Raw genomic sequence first — 18,825 nt, forward strand, 5'->3', positions numbered from 1 at the left:
CGTGGCCCATGATAATGTGCACAGCCGTGTGCATGAGGCCTAACAGCTTGTTTTAGACATCAGAAAGCACTCTTATTCCCAAGAAAGCCGTCTAAATAACAAACACAGTCTGGATTATAATGGCGCGGGAAGTGTGGGAGGCTTCGGGGGAATCCATTTAACGATTTGGTACAAAAACAGAATTATGAGGCGCCCAAATGGCGAATAATCACATTGTTGGAGCCAACTATAGCAAGTCTTAGGCAGCCGTGATCCAATAACTTACATACTCTTGAAGTATTGCCCTTTATTTGTTTATTCTCTGTGTTCCTTTTACTTATTTTAGAACTATTTGGAAGATGAAAATCGGACTCTCGGGGACAGTAATAATGGCGGCAGCAACGGATCCAGCAGCGCCATATGTATGTATGCCTGCTATGTACATGCACTTCTCCAACAATATACAAATATGCCCTGATTCAGGTTTTGGAAACTCACTATTAAAATCATTGTGTATGTCCTGCCATGGGCCATGTCTCTAGAGGGGGCGCTTTCTTTTATATGAGTCTGAATTATGAAGTACAGAAGTAGGACAGATCTTACCCATGGCTTGACAGGGTTTTATAAGTTAATAAAAAATGTGGCCAAGGGGAGGGGTGTAATGCAAAAAAACAAAAAAGGGCCATTACTCACCTGACCGATCCATCAACATGCCAGTGCAGCTGCTCCGGTCCTCCCCGCCGCTGTATGTGGACATAACTGCAGCGATGACGGTCCTGTATGCCCACGTAATCACTACAGCCGTCCACCGGCATCAGCAGTCTTGTTTTGTATACCCACTGATTGCCAGTGATTGGCTGCAGCAATGCCAACAAAAAGGGACGGGGAGCGCTGGAGCGGCTACACCGAAACGCTGCAAGATCTGTCGGGCGAGTCATTTCTCTCTTTTTGTTCTTGAAAATGATGAGTGATTTATACACTTTTTTAAAACCTTGCACAACTTTTCATAGAAGGCAGAAAACTAAAGTTAGGGCCTGTTCACATCACCGTTCGCTTTCCGTTCCGGGGTTCCGTCGGAGGTTTCCGTCGGGTGAACCCCGCAACGGAAAGTGACAGCACAGCTTCCGTTTCAGTCACCATTGATATCAATGGTGAGGGAAACGTCGCTAATGGTTTCCGTTCGTCACCATTTCGGCAGGTTTCCGGTTTTCCGACGGAATCAATAGCGGAGTCGACTCCACTATTGATTCAGTTGGAAAACCGGAAACCTGCCGTAATGGTGACGAATGGAAACCATTAGCGATGTTTCCGTCACCATTGAGATCAATGGTGACTGAAACGGAAGCTGTGCTGTCACTTTCACTTTCCGTTGCGGGGTTCACCCGACGGAACCCCGGAACGGAAAGCGAACGGTGATGTGAACAGGCCCTAAAGCTGTTTGCTAAAAAAGGAAAATGTGCCACAGACCATAGCAGCCGGATATCGCATTCATTAGGAACTTGTGCTAGATCTGTCAAGACTGTTTGGCTGTAATATATGACTTACCTGTATTGGTCAATAACTGCCTGAGACTTCAAGAGATTTGTTAAAGTAAGTATTACAGCATTACCGCAGCATCATGGCCCAATTCTCATATACAATAGGGAATTGATAGACTGACTACTGCCTACATAACGCATGCTGTTGAGAGATGGAGATTGTACAAGATTAGAAATACTTGAATGCTTTTGTCCAGAAACAGCGCCACATCTGTACACAGGTTGTGTGGGGTATTGCACATCTGCCTCATTCTTTTCAGTGGAACTGAGCTGCAATACCAGACACAGTCTGTAAACAGGTGTGGCACTGTGCTTGGAAGTCAGCAACCATGTTTTTCTAATCCTGTACCACCCCTTTAACTATTTAAAGTGCCTCTGTCATGAGACAGGTGAACTTTAAAGGTGTTTTCCAATGAGAAAAAATTGATGGTCTATCCTTAGGATACCTCAAGCTGTGTACAGGTCTGTGGTTTATACCTGGAGCTGAGGATGACGGCAGGAGCACAATACATGGGGTGGAGTATGACTCCCATCTGTTCTCAGTTAGGCCGGATTCACACGAGCGTGTGCGTTTTGCGTGCGCAAAAGGCACTTAACAGCTCCGTGTGTAATCACCATATGATGCGCGGCTGTGTGATTTTTGCGCAGCCGCCATCATTATGACACTCCGTTTGGATGTTTGTAAACAGAAAAGCACGTGGTGTTTTTCTGTTTACACTCATAGTTTTACAGCTGTTGCGCGAATCACACTCGTCCCACGGAAGTGCTACCGTGTGCTGCGCGTGATTTTCACGCACCCATTGACTTCAATGGGTGCGTGATGCGCGAAATACGAGAAAGAACGGACATGTCGTGAGTTTATCGCAGCGGACTCACGCTGCGTAAAAATCACGCAACTGTCTGCACGGCCTCATAGACTAATATAGGTCCGTGCGACGCGCGTGAAAATCACGCGCGTTGCACGGACGTATATCCCGTTCGTCTGAATAAGCCCTTAGGGTATGTTCACACGCTGAGCCAAAAACGTCTGAAAATATGGAGGTTTTTCGCAGCGTTTTTGCGCCGTTTTTTTGGCCGTTTTTGGAGCTGTTTTCAATAGAGTCTATGAGAAAACGGCTCCAAAAACGTCCCAAGAAGTGTCCTGCACTTCTTTTGACGAGGCTGTAATTTTACGAGCCGTCTTTTGACAGCGACGCGTAAATGACAGGTCGTCGGCACAGAACATCGTAAGTCCCATTGAAATGAATGGGCAGATGTTTGCCGACGTGAGCCGTATTTTCAGGCGTAAATAGAGGCATAATACGCCTCCATTACGTCTGAAAATAGGTCGTGTGAACCCAGCCTTAGACTTATGTGCTAGGGGTTGTTATTTCCTCTTCTGGATCATAATATTGACTATGCAAAAATTAAAAATCCGATCACTGTAGGGTTTAACCCCTTCCCGACATTTGACGTATCCATACGCCAAAGTCGGGTAGGGGAAGTATGAAGCGGGCTCACACAGTGAGCTTCAGAGTAACTAGCGGCATCACGCTCGGGCACGATCCCGCTAGTTTAACTCGACCGCAGCATTTAAATCTTAAGAAAGAGGGGGCGACCCCCTCTAACAGCTCATCACGCCCCCCGGAACGCAATCGCGGGGGGGGGGGCGATGGTTGCTATGGCTTCCTGGGGGCTTAATGAACGCCCCCAAGGCCGCCATCTTTGTACACCTATTAAGCCTTGCCTCCGGCAGGGCTTAATAGATGCCTGTCAGAATCACGATATACTTCAATACATTAGTATTGCAGTATATCGTACAAGCAATCTAACGATCGCTGGTTGAAGTCCCCTAGGGGGACTGGTAAAAAAAGTAAAAATTAGTTAAAGAAAGTTTTTTTTGTGTAAAAAAAAAAAATTTAAAAGTTCAAAGGACCCCCCTTTTCCCATTTTCCCCCTAGAGCATAGTAAAAATAAATAAATAAATAAACATAATTGGTATCGCCGCGTCCGTAAAAGTCTGAACTATTACAATATATCATTATTTAACCCACACGATGAACGCCATAAAAAAAATAAATTGTAGACGCCAGAATGTCTATTTTTTGGTCACCTAATCTCCCGCAAAAAATGAAATAAAAAGTGATCAAACCGTCACATTTACACCAGAATTGTATTATTAAAAACTACAGCTTATCCCGCAAACAATAAGATCTCATACCGCTTAATCGACGGAAAAATAAAAAAGTTATGGTTCTCGGACGCGCCTCTCTTGACATCTGGCCCCACCTCCCTGGATGACGCGGCAGTCCATGTGACCGCTGCAGCCTGTGCTTGGCTTTTGATTGGCTGGAGCTGTCACTTGGACTGAATTGTCATCCCGGGAGGTCAGACTGGAGGAAGAAGCCGGGAGTTATCGGTAAGTCAGAATTTTTTATTTTTTTTTACACGTTCACGTATATTGGGATCAGAAGTCACTGTCCATGGTGCTGAACCAGTTTAACTCTTTCAGCACCCTGGACAGTGACTGTCTCCTGCCGGGTTCGGTCAAAACGAGTTCGGCCGAACTCGGTGAAGTTCGGTTCGCTCATCTCTAAGACACTCCGTTCGGATGTTTGTAAACAGAAAAGCACGTGGTGCTTTTCTGTTTACATTCAGTTTGACAGCTCTTGCGCGAATCACGCAGTTCGCACGGAAGTGCTTCCGTGCGACCTTTGTGGTTTTCACGCACCCATTGACTTCAATGGGTGCGTGATGCGCGAAAAACGCACGATTATAGAACATGTCGTGAGTTTTACGCAACGCACTCGCGCTGCGCAAAAATCACGCATTGTCTGCACTGCCCCATAGACTAATATAGGTGCGTACGACACGCGTGAAAAGCATGCGCGTCGCACGCGCGTATATTACGCTCGTGTAAATGAGGCCTTACATGTCTGTTTCAGTAAACACTTGTATTCCCCATGAAATGACAATTCTACAGCATTTTTTCCTTAGAACTCTGCATTGCGCCGTTCCTCTGTTATTCTACCTACAAATTTATGACTAAATTAACAACTGAAAGCTACCAGCTGGAGGCGTGTCACTACACAGCCTGACATTGTCCAATCAGTGCTGACAGAGTGACTGTGTAAGGACACGCCTCTTTGACAGTTGGAAATTAAGTAGTTGTGACAACTGTTCATTTATTAATACATTTCAAGGAGGAATAACAGAGGAATGGCACAACGGAGAGTTCTCAGAAAAGATACTCCAGAAGTCTTATCTTATGGGGAATACAATTATTTACTAAAACACACATGTCCGGACGGGTGACAGGTCCCCTTTTTAGGACTTAGATTTGTGATTTATTGTTTTTAGGGGAAATGTTCTTGCAGTGCATTGTGGGTAGAAGTTTGTAAGCAGCTAAATATATAATCTAGCAGAGTTCCCCGGCTTCGCACGGCCCATTTGTTTGTTGTTTGTGTATGTGGTAAAAAACGTAGTTTCCTACTGATGTAGCTCAGGCAGCAGCCGTGCTCTTTGCTGCAGGATCCAGGGATCCTTTCTGGAGGCATGACTGGTCTGAAAGAGGTTCAATATCTGAGAATGCTGAAATCCGAGTTCACGACGAGTAAAGAAAGATGGCTGAATTGTTATGACCTGATGTAAAATCAAAATGACCGTGTTGTATGTCAGTGAGGCTTAGGGTATGTTCACACGGAGTGTTTTCAGCTGTTTTTCGGGCCGTAAACGTCCCGGAAAATGGCTGAAAAATCAGAAGCAGAACGCCTCCAAACATCTGCCCATTGATTTCAATGGGAAAAACGTTCTGTCCCGACGGGGCATTTTTGTGCATGTCACTTCTTGGGCCGTTTTTGGACCCGTTTTTCATAGACTCTATAGAAAAACAGCTCCAAAAACGTCCGTTAAAAACGCTGCGAAAAACGTGACTTTGATTAAAAAACTTCTGAAAATCAGGAGCTGTTTTACCTTGAAAACAGCTCCGTATTTTGAGACGTTTTGGATTTTGTGTGTGCACATACCCTTAGCATGAAGAACCTGCAAGCTTCTATTGGCTAATATGGGTCATCTGATGTCATATGTCATATTTTTTGTGAATACAGATGTAGCCATCTTTTAAGTGATTCTGATAACTTGCTGCAGCGTGATATAACACAATATAAGCCATTGAAAAGTCATTGAAAAAGTCAAGATAAGGGATCTAGCCACTGTTTATTTCATGCGTTAAAAGTCCAGGTAAAGACGACTACACCTGTATGTTGAGAACGGTAGGCCCCAGAGAGTTGAAGCCCGGGTCTAACATTTTTACTATAAAAGCGAATGTCTGTATTCACTTATATAGTATTGGATCGTGATTATGAGATAATGGCTGATAACAGAGAACAACAGCAAGATTGGGACCTTTACGAAAACCTTCCTGAACACCCAAAGTACCTATGTGCCAAATTTGGGGTCAAATGGTTCAGGTGTTTGAATGTCTGTAGAAGATGACAAACAGACATTTGCTAGAATGGCTGATAAAAGAGAACAATGGCAAGGTCGGGACATTTACGAAAACCTTCCAGGACACCCGATGTACCTATGTGCCAAATTTGGGGTCAAATGGTTTAGGGGTTTGGGTACCTATAGAGGACAGACAAACAGACATTGACTTGTATAATATAGAATAGCAGAGTTCCCACTGATACGAAGCCGACATATCCAATAAAGTCTAAGTGCAGGTTCCTTTTTGGAGGGAGGACTGGTCTGAAAGGGGTTCAATTTATGAGAATGCTGAAATCCACGGGCATGGTTCTGTTGAGCGGTTTCAGCAGCTCGGGCAGCAGCCATGCGCTTTGCCACAGGTGTCTTTCGTCTAAGTGCAGGTTCTTTTTTGGGGGCAGGACTGGCGTGAAAGGGTTTCAATTTAGAATTCTCAAATCCAGTATAGGTGCAGTTTGTTTACGGCGAGTAACGCGTAGAGTAAAGAAAAATGACTGGGTTGTTATGGAAACCTGGTGTGTACGTCAGTGAGGCTAAGAATGAAGGACCTGCGAGCTTCTATTGGCTAATACAGGTCATCTGATGTGACATGAAGGTCCTGGATGTGGAAACCAGTGGTGTCATATTCGCTTTTGTGAATGCCTCGAGAACGGTGGGCCCTAGAGCTGAAAACCGGCCTTCGGAAAGCGCGGGATTTACTTATGTGCCAAATTTGGTGCAGATTGGTCCAGTCGTTTGGCCGTACATAAAGAACATGCAACAGACAACAGAAATTCATATTTATATACATATATATAGAGATGGAGAAAATGAGAAGTGAAATTGCTCAGTAATTTTCCGCAATACATTTGTTTATGCCATTACGTTCATGTTATACCCTTTGTTACCTTGTTTGCACATTAAGGGCGGGTTCACACATGGCGGAATTGCACTTAAATTCCGCTGCGGACACTCCGCAGCGTTAATCCGCAGCGGAGCCGTTTCTACATTGACTTTCACTTTAATTTCGCAGTGTTCGTTTACACGATGCGTACAATTCCGCTGCGGAGCATAGGCTGCGGAGCGGAATTTGGTGTCCGCAGCATGCTCTGTCTGTTGCGGAGCAGTGGCGGACTCATGGCGGAATTTCTCCATTGACTTCAATGGTGATTCTAATTTCCGCAATGAAGTCCGCAGCTGTCATGCACATGTTATGTGTGCTGCGGATGCGTCTTGCTTTTTTAACATGACATTTCTTCATTCTGGCTGGACCTATGTATTTCTAGGTCTACAGCCAGACTGAGGAAGTCAATGGGGCTCCCGTAATGACGGGAGCGTTGCTAGGAGACGTCAGTAAATAGTCACTGTCCAGGGTGCTGAAAGAGTTAAGCGATCGGCAGTAACTGTTTCTGCACCCGGGACAGTGACTACCGATCCCAATATACATGTATCTGTAAAAAAAAATGAAGTTCGTACTTACCGAGAACTCCCTGTTTCTGTCTCCAGTCCGGCCTCCCAGGATGACGTTTCAGAGTAAGTGACGGCTGCAGCCAATCACAGGCCAAGCACAGGCTGCAGCGGTCACATGGACTGGCGCGTCATCCAGGGAGGTCGGGCTGGATGCCGAAGGAGGGACGCGTCATAAAGACAACGGGCGGTAAGTATGAATTTCTTTTACTTTCACTAGGGAAAGTGCTGTCCCTTCTCTCTATCCTGCACTGATAGGGAGAAGGGAAGCACTTTTCCCGCAGTCCGCAGCAGCTAGTCCGCATCAATTTTCTGCACATTTTGTGCAGATCCGCAGCCGTAATCCGCAACCCGGATCAGGTGCGGCATTGATGCGGACAGTTGCGGAGGAATTCCGCCATGTGTGGTCATGCCCTTAGGCCTCATGCACATGGACGCCACATTGATCCTACGGCAGAATAGCTCTGCATTACAACGCCGTACAGAGGCACCATACGGCGGCACATTGAGTGCCTGCGTTTACGAAATACGAAGTCGCAGAGATTCCATGTGCATCTGCCTTATGCATGAGGCCTCAAGCTGGGAAAGCTGTCGCCTCACTGCTTATTTGTCTGACAGACTGACATTAAGGCCTTGTTCACACAGCGCTGTAAACGTATCAAAAACGCTAGCATTTTTACAAACTGCTTTTTAAAGTACATGCGTTTTTGACACGTTTTTTGGCGCAATTTTTTTTTTCGTTTTCAGCGTGTTTTTTGGAGCGCGTAATTAGGACTCCCATCGACTACGGGAATTAGGTGTGTTTTACGCGCCAGGAATTGACCTGATGCTTCTGTTTTCACACGACACGTTTTTAAACACGCGCGCATAAAAAAACGCGTTCTATGCACTACGATGCGTTTTTCCATTGATGTCAATGGGAAGCTTAAAGCATGCGTTTTTGGCACGTAAAACACGTCAAAAATGCGTCAAATACACACTGTGTGAACAAGGCCTAAAGGGATTTTCCAGTCATAAGAAATTGTCCTTTTCCCAGGATAGGATCAATATCTGATCATGGGGGTCTGACTCCCGGCGCCCTCGCGGATCAGCTGTTTTGAAGGGGGCACAGCGCTCGTACTATCATTGGTTCCCCTTCATTCCTTACCTGCTCGTACTGTAAATCGCCGACACACTTTACAGTATTACAGCCTTCTCCTATTCAAGTGAATGAGAGATGACTATAAGGGTATGTGCACACACACTAATTACGTCCGTAATTGACGGACGTATTTCGGCCGCAAGTTGTGGACCGAACTCAGTGCAGGGAGCCGGGCTCCTAGCATCATACTTAAACACTGCAGGGAATGCCACGCCGTGGTGCGTTTTTTCGGGCAGAATTTTCACTACGGAAAGCAGCGCCGGGAAAAAAAAAAGGTCATACTTACCCACTACCTCTCTTCTGTGCGTAGTCTGGCCTTCCAGGGTGACGTTTCATCTCATGTGATTGGCTGCAGCGGTCACATGGGATGAAACGTCATCCTAGGAGGCCGGACTGGAGAAAAAACAGGGAACTCTGGGTAAGTCTAACTTTTTTTTTTCTCGTGATTTTTGTGGCAAAATCGCTGCGATTCCACTGCAAAAGTAGCACACCACTTTGTTGCAAGTTTAAGCACCCCATTGAATTAAATGGGGAAAACTCGAAACACAAGAGCAGCGGTTCCGCAGCATTAATTTACATGCTACGGCTGAAAAAACTGCGCCGCAGGTCAATTCATGAGTTTTTTCAGCGGCTTATTTCTGCTGTGTGGGGACGAGATTTGTTGAAATCTGACGCACACTGCTGCTACTGTAATACGCTGTGGATTTTCCTCAATGACAAACTGTTGGGGAAAATCTGCATTGTTTACGCCTAATGTGTTCCTACCCTTAGGCCCCATGCACACGTACGTGCTTTTGCGGCCGCAATTTCCCCGAAGATCTACGGGAGAATTGCGGCCCCATTCATTCCTATGGGGCCATGCACACGACCATGGTTTTCACAGTCCGTGCATGGCCCCGGAGCCCGGACCGCAGAAAGAAAGGGCAAGCCTTATTACGGCCGTGTTCTGTCGTCCGTGCTCATTGACAATAATGGCCGCGGCCATGTGCACAGCCCGCGATTTGTGGGTGGCTCGCGGCTGTCACTCCATGGCCAGCCGACCCGAAAATCACGGCCATACACATGGCTACGGTCGCGTGCATGAGGTCTTAAGGTTCAGCTCAGCTGAGTGTGCATGTTTAATGCCCCTTGCACACGACCGTATTTTCTTTTACTGTCCACAAATACAGATCCGTAGTCATCCGCAAGTCAGCCGCAACTCATCCACATATACGACACACTGTCCGCAAATACGGTCCGTAGTGCATTAGTAATTCATCCAGTTTTTACGGATCCGCAAAATAACCCAAGGAGGAATCTTGGGTAATTCCCTGGTGTCGCTTAGCAACGGTTCTGCAATTACGGATGCACATCCGTAGCCGTCCGCAATTACGAAAGTGCCTATAGACTTCTATGGGGAGTCCGTGCCGTAATTGTGGACGAGAATAGGACATGTTCTATAATTTGCGGATCATTTCTATGGCACGGACACACATCCGTAAATATATGGAAAGGTGTCTGTGACCCATAGAAATAAATGGGTCCGCAATTTCATCCGTAATTATGGATGAAAACTACGGATGTGTGCATGATGGGGCCTAAGTGAGGTGAGAGGTATAAGTTAAGCATCAGCTAATCTACCTTGGGAAAAAAAGTTTGGGTATGTTGAAATCCAACATGCCCGATTCCTCTGTCAGGAGACCCCCATACACATTAGATTGTTGGGATTGGGCAGATTTCGGGGCTTGTACCTCCGTCCATATGTATTTATATCATACAGCTTTTCTGTAGGACAGGCTGACGTCGTCTCCACCGCAGAGTGTTTCTTATTTGATACAATAAACGTGAACAAGTTTCCATTGCTTCCAATTAGAACCCGCCGAGCAGACTGACGTTCTGGGTCACATGACCCGCCTGATTCAATTACCTTTACAGGGACTGATCGCCGATGACTTGCTCGGGGTACAGTGTTGTTCTCACTTCTTGTGGTTTATTAATATTCAGTGTTCGTAAAGTGATTTACCAGGGGAGCGGAGCCGGCATTCTTCCATTTTTAGATGTCACCAGTTTGTAGTTTTGTGACATGAGTTATATATTGAAGCTGTCAAGAACCCCACTCCGAGACGGATGACAGTCGTGTTTCTTGATGTTCTTGTGCCATTTGGAAACTCAACGTGAAGAGGAAACGGCTTTTAAAATCACATAAAATACCCGATGGTCTGTACCTGAATGAAAGGCGGATGTGCGCTTCATTTAGCATGCAGTACAATACGTAAAGGAATAAGAAGTTGTGTTATAAAAAGTAGCTTGAAGTGCGAAATACAAAGTGTGCCGTACACGGGGAAGAGAACAAGGAGCCGCAGCTGTATATGGGAGTTTGGAAACCTCAAGATTCTTGTCTACGTGTCATTCATCGGTTCCTGCGGATGAAGAGTGAACAGGATCACGCAGAGCCGAGCGCCACTTCAATGCTCTGCCGTGACAGGACCGCAGGATACTATTTGATAAGAATACAGCACATCTGATAATTAACAATTACAAAAAAACATTGGCGTCTGAGCGTCTGTTCCGGAGGGTTTTACGCATTATCCGTGGCGCGTGAAGGATTGGCTCTGTTAGCAGTCGGAAATCGGCACTTTTCCAACCGATGAGAATATATGCAAATGTATAAAACCTCAAGTAAAAACAAACACGTGTAAATGGAAAAGAATGAGTTGTATTATTTTGTGGGAAAGGGGAGTGACTACTGGATTTTAACCCAGCTTTCTTAGGGCGCATTCAGATGTGGCGGACAATTCCCACCGTGTATTTTGCTGAAAACGAATCTGCTGCAAAATCTGCATATTTTGTTTCGGATTTAGCAGAAGATTTGCCGCAGGTATCAGCCTGTGCATTGCAAAGGCTGAAATACGCAGTAAATTTTGTATTCTTTTACGCAACAGAATGGGAATGTTACGGATTTTTCCAGTATATTTGGATGTGGTTTTGAAGACCCCGTCTATTTGTATTGTAATTTAAATTGCTGCGGATTCGCGATCCGCCATGTCTTGCGCCCTTAGACACCTGAACAACAAAGTTATGCAACTATACAGGAGCGGGTGATGTGGGTGATGTATCTTTGCGTAACTAGTTAGATTTGGCAATAGGGGTCTGCAAAAACAAGGCGGGACCTGGGATGGAGTTGGTTGTCATTCAGCTTTCCCGGAGACGTATACGGCTGAATGGATTTTTTTTCTATCTTATTATGGGGGGGGAATGCTCTTTTTGGATATAATCATACCTGTAGGTCCCAACTGGGTCACACGTAGCCCCTTGATTATAGTTAGAGCAATACATTTATTTGTATCATCGAGTTTCGACAATTATAATTGGAAATTGCGTTTGACGGTATACACCGCATTCCAAATTATTATGCAAATGTTATTTTTCGCTGATTTTCCTAAATAGTCGATGCAAATGACAGTCCGTATAATCTTCAAGCCATCAACCGTTGGAGTATAATGCGAATTTTATTGAACAAATCTCCTAATGATAACAGATTTTTTTTTAGAAGTAAAAAACTCAAAATGCACTGTTTCACATTATTATGCACAACAGAGATCAAAACATTTTAAAGGTTGTAAAGAGAACTAAAATGGTAATTTGTTGAATTTGCAGCATCAGGAGGTCATATTTACAGAAATCAAAAGCTCTTTCAATCCAAAAAAAACTTAACAGGCCAAGTTACATGTTAACATAGGACCCCTTCTTTGATATCACCTTCACAATTCTTGTATCCATTGAATTTGTGAGTATTTGGACAGTTTCTGCTTGAATATCTTTGCAGGATGTCAGAATAGCCTCCCAGAGCTTCTGTTTTGATGCGAACTGCCTCCCACCCTCATAGATATTTTGCTTGAGGATGCTCCAAAGGTTCACAATAGGGTTGAGGTCAGGGGAACATGGGGGCCACACCATGAGTTTCTCTCCTTTTATGCCCATAGCAGCCAATGACACAGAGGTATTCTTTGTAGCATGAGATGGTGCATTGTCATGCATGAAGATAATTTTGCTACGGAAGGCACGGTTCTTCTTTTTGTACCACGGAAGAAAATGGTCAGTCATAAACTCTACGTACTTTGCAGAGGTCATTTTCACACCGTCAGGGACCCTAAAGGGGCCTACCAGCTCTCTCCCCATGATTCCAGCCCAAAACATGACTCCGCCACCTCCTTGCTGACGTCGCAGCCTTGTTGGGACATGGTGGCCATTCACCAACCATCCACTACTCCATCCATCTGGACCATCCAGGGTTGCACGGCACTCATCAGTAAACAACACGGTTTGAAAATTAGTCTTCATGTATTTCTGAGCCCACTGCAACCGTTTCTACTTGTGAGCATTGTTTAGGGGTGGCCGAATAATAGCTTTATGCACACTTGCAAACCTCTGGAGGATCCTACACCTTGAGTTTCGCGGGACTCCAGAGGCACCAGCGGCTTCAAATACCTGTTTGCTGCTTTGCAATGGCATTTTAGCAGCTGCTCTCCTAATCCTATTAATTTGTCTGGCAGAAACCTTCCTCATTATGCCTTTATCTGAACGAACCCGTCTGTGCTCTGAATCAGCCACAAATCTTTTCACAGTACGATGATCACGCTTAAGTTTTCTTGAAGATTGTGTCTGAGATTGATTACAATGATCCAAAGAGCCCTAAGACACAATACCATCCATGAGTTTAATTGAAAAACTAATAATTAAATGTTTATGACACTTTATCCAATGTGCATAATAATTTGGAACACGGTGTAAGGTTCTGCTCACCTCTGCGCCGTGACTTCCGTTTATTACAGAAGCTACAACGCTCTGTCGGATCCGTCGTTTCATGAGGGCCAAGAGCGCCAGAAGGACCCCATTGACTTACAAGAAAGTCTGTTGGGATCCCATCTTGATATGTGTCATTTGCAACGGGAAAAATAATGCTGCATGCGGGGTTATTCCTACCATTAAATCTGACAGAATTTACGACAGTGACTCCAACGCAAATGTAAGCGCAGCCCAACACCATTTACTTTAACTTGAATTTAACGCATGTTAGTCATATCAAATATCCCAACACAATGAAAGCCGAAGGGAAATTTCTGCCACCCCCATCACCCCTTCCCGCCAAAGCCTTTTTTTATTTAAATTTTTTTTCTCTCCCGCTTTCCAAAAGCCATAAGTTTTTGCACAAATCAGCTGTCCCGGCGACGGATGTTTTGCACCGTATTCAGTTTTCAGAGCCGGAAGCAGTTGACTCCATACACTGGATAGCGTCCGTGCTGCAGAACAGCAACTCTGCTCCTATTCACTTAAATAGGAGCAGAGCTGCAGTACTGCAGCTCACCGCTATTTTGGACCGGAGCCATCTGCTTCCGGCATGGACATCCCCGTTCCTGGAAGCAGCCGATTGGTGCGGGTCCGGAACCCCCACCAATCATATACTGATGACCTATCCTGTGGACAACCCCTTTTACTATTTTTTTTTTTAGTCCCACTAGGGGACTTGAACGTGTGATCATTAGCTCTCTGGTACAATACACTGCAATACTTATGTATCGCAATGTAGTGTGATTTTTACCGGTTTATAATAAGTCCTACTTCTGGCATGGCTTAATAGGAGCACCAAGATGGCAGACCTGAGGGCCTTCATTAGGCCCCCAGACAGACATGACAACTATCGAGCCCTTAAGCCCGCTTCTTACATCCTCCCGTATATGTAAATAAAAATGTCGGAAAGGGTTTAAAGCTGGTTACTATGATGATAAAAGATCACTAGTGCTCCACTCTTTCATTATTCAGGAATGAGAGGGTCTTATACCTTTGTCCTCATGATAAAATATGTTTTCAACCGTACCAAATTTGTTACCACCGCGCCACTCCACGATGCCTACCTCACAACTTTCGCTATAAAAGCGAACTGAAGTGGTTGTCTCATGAATTCAATCCCTTTCACAACTGATAGATAGGCCGCTGCAGGGAAATGTAGGCTCTGCCAGAGCGAGAGACACTTTTAGTCGCTTGCTCATATCCGATATGGGGATACCCCCCGTATAACGTACATATGCCCTCATTCTACTGCTTTTTGTACACGATGACCATCCAACGTTCCTCATCTACAGTACAAATAACCCAATAGTAATGTGTACAAGGTGCATTGTATAAAGCTTTTTGGAAGTAGTTGAGACTCCTCCTTCCCCTGGGTTGTCATACCAGTTTTTCGGTCTGAAATCTTGGCGGATTTGCTCATGGGTACATGTTGGGGGTGGCCGTTTTGGTGGCCATGCTATTTATAAGCTCACTCCCTATTAAACCTTTACCAAGCAATGCTATCAACGATGATCCTGAAGTATGGAGACGCTAATCCTTAGACTATGAATCGCAGGCTTTCCCACAAATACGAGAGCAAACCCTAAAGGATTGACACCGTGCGCCGCTACCACATGACATAAGGATTGGTCCCTGAGCGTTTCCATTCTTGCTTCACTTCTGAAATACTCTGGGAATAATGACTGGAGAGGATTAAAATTCTAAACCTGGCGCCGTCCCCAACAAAAAAAAATACGAGCCAGAAAATATACCGTAACTCTCATCTTAGAATCTCACAACGAGGAAAATACCACATAAATATAGATGATGTTTATTATCTCGAAGAAGGTTTGAGAATGAAATTGATTTTACCTTCAGAGTGACACTATATCTTACTACATCATAGATGGAAATGGAAATAAAATATCTGCAGGGTGGCAAACTTTTACATTGTCAGTAGTTTCACCGTTCTGTGCTTCGTCAATCCAATGCCCACTCATACGATGCCCGAATATCAGTGATTGCATGACACCGGCAGTGCCCATGGCTGAATGTGGTGGTGGTCCCTGGGTCATAGAGGTCCCAGGCTAATTATAACCCTGTCCTATCACCAGGGATATCCTAAAGATCACCAAAATAATGGGAGATGCCCCTGACAATCCCCCCACACCACCAGGAGCCTGTAGTTGTTTTTTAGGTACATTGGTTGGTATTATTGGTTGACAGAACTGTGGTTGTTATAATGAAGACACTCAGTTGTTATCGGAGCACTGTCGTGGATCTACTGTGGCTCTTGTTAGGGGGGCACTGTTATCTGGTGATTATGGCCATTGTTGATATATGCACACTGAGGCTGTCACGTGGTACTTTATGGATAGTGTTATGGGGTACTAAGGCTGGAACTGTTGTGGGCACACTGTGGCTGTGACTGACGTGGGCGCATGTCGTTGTTATGGACATTGTGATCATCTCCCTCTCTTCTCTCCTAAATTTTCTAAGATACTTCATGGTGTCCAGCCTTTTGCGGGAACTATGTTGTCAGAAAATTGTCGTTTATGTTCATTTATAGGGGTTGTCTAGTTTTAGTTAATTTTTTTTATATAATTAAAAGTTATAAAATTATACAAATAAAATAAACTTTCTGTATTAATTCCTCACGGTTTTCAAGATACCTGTTTACTTTTATTCAGTAGTAACATTCATTGTTTACGTGGATAAAATCCTGTCCATGGTCTTGTGATGGACACACAGGTGCTGGGATCGTTAGAAGACACAGCTCTGATACACATACTGTAACTGTAACGAGCCGTGCACCTGTGTGTCCATCACATGATCATGGACAGAATTCTAGCCAATGGAAGTCAACAATTAATCTCCCTACTGAATAACAACAAGCTGTAAGTTATTAATACAGAAAGTATATTGGAAAATTGTATAAGTTTTAATTATACAAAAAATAACATTCATTCGCCGAAATCGGACAACGCCTTAAAGCAGTATTTTTTTAGAAAGTCCCGATCATCTGTCTTTTTCACATGGGCCTCACCTGTCAAAGTTTCGTAAGCTGAACACTCGAGTGAGAGGGTCCTGAAAACTGTCCTGGGGTTTGTATGCGATGTTGATCATACAGCTGTGACACTTCTGGGACCACTACTACATGTAAGGGCTCATACACACGGCAATGCCTTAGTACGGACCTGTAGGCACTTCATGTCTTACTTTACTGCCTTTTAAAAGCAATGCTTTAAGCGGAGAATCCCACCTTGATATGGCATACAGAGGTTCAGCATCAGTAATAAAGGGAATGGCTGGACTACAGTACCCAGAAAGATTATAAAAATGAAGGTTATTTAGTATAGAAAAATACAGCGGAGGGGTGGCCTAATAACTCTGTATAAATATATATAAAAGATCAATACAGAGATGTCTAATGATCTATTTATACCCAGGACTGTGACTATTTTAGGCCGTTTTTCGGGGCCGTAAACGCCCGGAAAATCGGAAGCAGAACGCCTCCAAACATCTGCCTATTGATTTCAATAGTAAAAACGGCGTTCTGTCCCGACAGGCCGTTTTTTTACGCGGCCGTTTTGAAAAACGGCCGCGTAAAAAAACGCCCGCGAAAAAGAAGTGCAGGTCACTTCGTGGGACGTTTTTTGAGCCGTTTTTCATTGACTATAGGAAACCGCTCCAAAAACGGCCGTTAAAAAACGCTACGAAAAAATCGCGAGGTGGCTTAAAAAACGTCTGAAAATCAGGAGCTGTTTTCCCTTGAAAAAAGCGCCGTATTTTCAGACGTTTTTGAGTTTGCGTGTGAACTTACCCTTACAAGGGGGCATTCTCTACGACTAGAGGAAAGAAGGTTTCACCGTCTTCATAGAAGGGATTCTTTACTGTAAGAGCAGTGACAAGGGTCCGTGGAAAATGGTTCTAGTCTTCGATCCGAGGAGAGATAGAACATGTCCTATCATTCCTCGTATCACTGACGGGACTCAGACGGCGCACAAGGTCGTGTGCATGAGGCCTAAGTGTTGTGCATTGTGATTTTATTTGACGATGTTTTCTAGGCCGATAATTGGTTTAGTATTAGCTCATTATCTACTTGTTGTATAGTTTGTATTGAGGCTCATTTTTTACTACTTTTATATATCATTCTTCTTCAAGTGCCCAAGGAAAATCAAAGTCTCTGGAAAGGGAAATTGCGGCTCCCGTTCCCATATTATTGTATTTATTTCAAAAGACTTGTCTAGGCTTTAATACAACCATTCATCTCTTTATAGCAGCTTCTCCCTGGGTCATATTTTTTCCTCATCTAGAAGGCTTTTCTTTTTTTTAAGGAAGACTCCAGCGGCCATAAATAAGCGCTGTCAAGGAATGGGCCGGGGGCTTGCCATAGGTATAATATGCTCTTCACTGATTAATATTGCCCTGAGTGATGCTACAGTTCACGTACGGGAGGTGGAAATGTTCTTCAGCTCTGCAGGTTCATTTTTTAAGACCGTCCTCTTGTTTATGTTTTCCGAGCGAAATCTCTCTCCAGACAGTTCACACGTATTGTGTGTCCTGTTACTAGTCTGGGGATGAACTCAGAATGGATAGAAACAAATTAGATAGCGGTCCTATCTCCGATTGTTTTTCCTTTATTTCAGGTAAATTGCCGAGCAGAGGAATGAAGAACCTCAGCACGTGCAAATATCTTTGCGCCTCTGCTTGACGTATAGGGGAGTTTGTGGGGTTTTTTGGGCTAGAGGGATTTCATGGTTAACCACTTAATGACCAGGCCCTTTTGCATGTTAAAGGGGTTATCCGTGGACCAAAAATTGCATTGCAATAATATATTTATGTGAAACTTAGTAACTTACTAATATACTTTAATTAAAAATTCTGAACTAAAGGGTGTAGTTCAAACCTCATGAATTATTCGGGAAGTGCTGGAGCTTTTCTAATAATGATGACGCTCTGACACGGGCCCACGTGACTGAGGGCTATCACATTGCCTATTGCTTGGGTCCCGAGCAGAGCATCAGCTAGCGCTTTGTTCGGGACTCCAGCACAGCTCCCGACGACCATATTTGGTCAATTCAGGGGTTTACTGTTCCCGAGCAGAGCATCAGCTGATGCTCTGCTTGGGGACTCCAGTACTGCTACCGACATCATTGTCCATATATGGACAGTGACAATGAGTTTCCGTAACACATCCATGTATTGCAGTGTATTGTACTCCGCTCCAAACATCATCCCCTCCCCGCTCCATGATGTGACGGCAGTTGGGGCCTGAGCCAGGCTGAGTATAACAAATTAGACATTTTATCTGATTAAAGAACAAAATTCTAGCATTAGATTTTGTGTGACCATTTCATATTAGTCCATCTTCCTGAAGGTTCACTTCCCTTGCGATTGACTATTATATGCTTTTTTATTACCATTTTATAATCCAGATTATTTGATAAT

At 44.4% G+C, this 18,825-nt stretch overlaps 1 protein-coding gene across 2 annotated transcripts in view; it reads left to right on the forward strand.

Moving 5' to 3' along the window:
- The window catches only part of PIWIL4 (piwi like RNA-mediated gene silencing 4), a 174,026-nt gene that overhangs the window by 21,977 nt on the left and 133,224 nt on the right, over positions 1-18,825 (forward strand). For both annotated transcript variants that reach the window (XM_075851489.1, XM_075851491.1), the window contains one exon: positions 326-401. In XM_075851489.1, the coding sequence (XP_075707604.1) occupies positions 326-401 (76 nt within the window). The remainder of the gene's footprint in view (positions 1-325; positions 402-18,825) is intronic.

Source organism: Rhinoderma darwinii, chromosome 2 (genome assembly GCF_050947455.1).
Source record: "Rhinoderma darwinii isolate aRhiDar2 chromosome 2, aRhiDar2.hap1, whole genome shotgun sequence".
In the NCBI taxonomy this organism is placed as follows: Eukaryota; Metazoa; Chordata; class Amphibia; order Anura; family Rhinodermatidae; genus Rhinoderma; species Rhinoderma darwinii.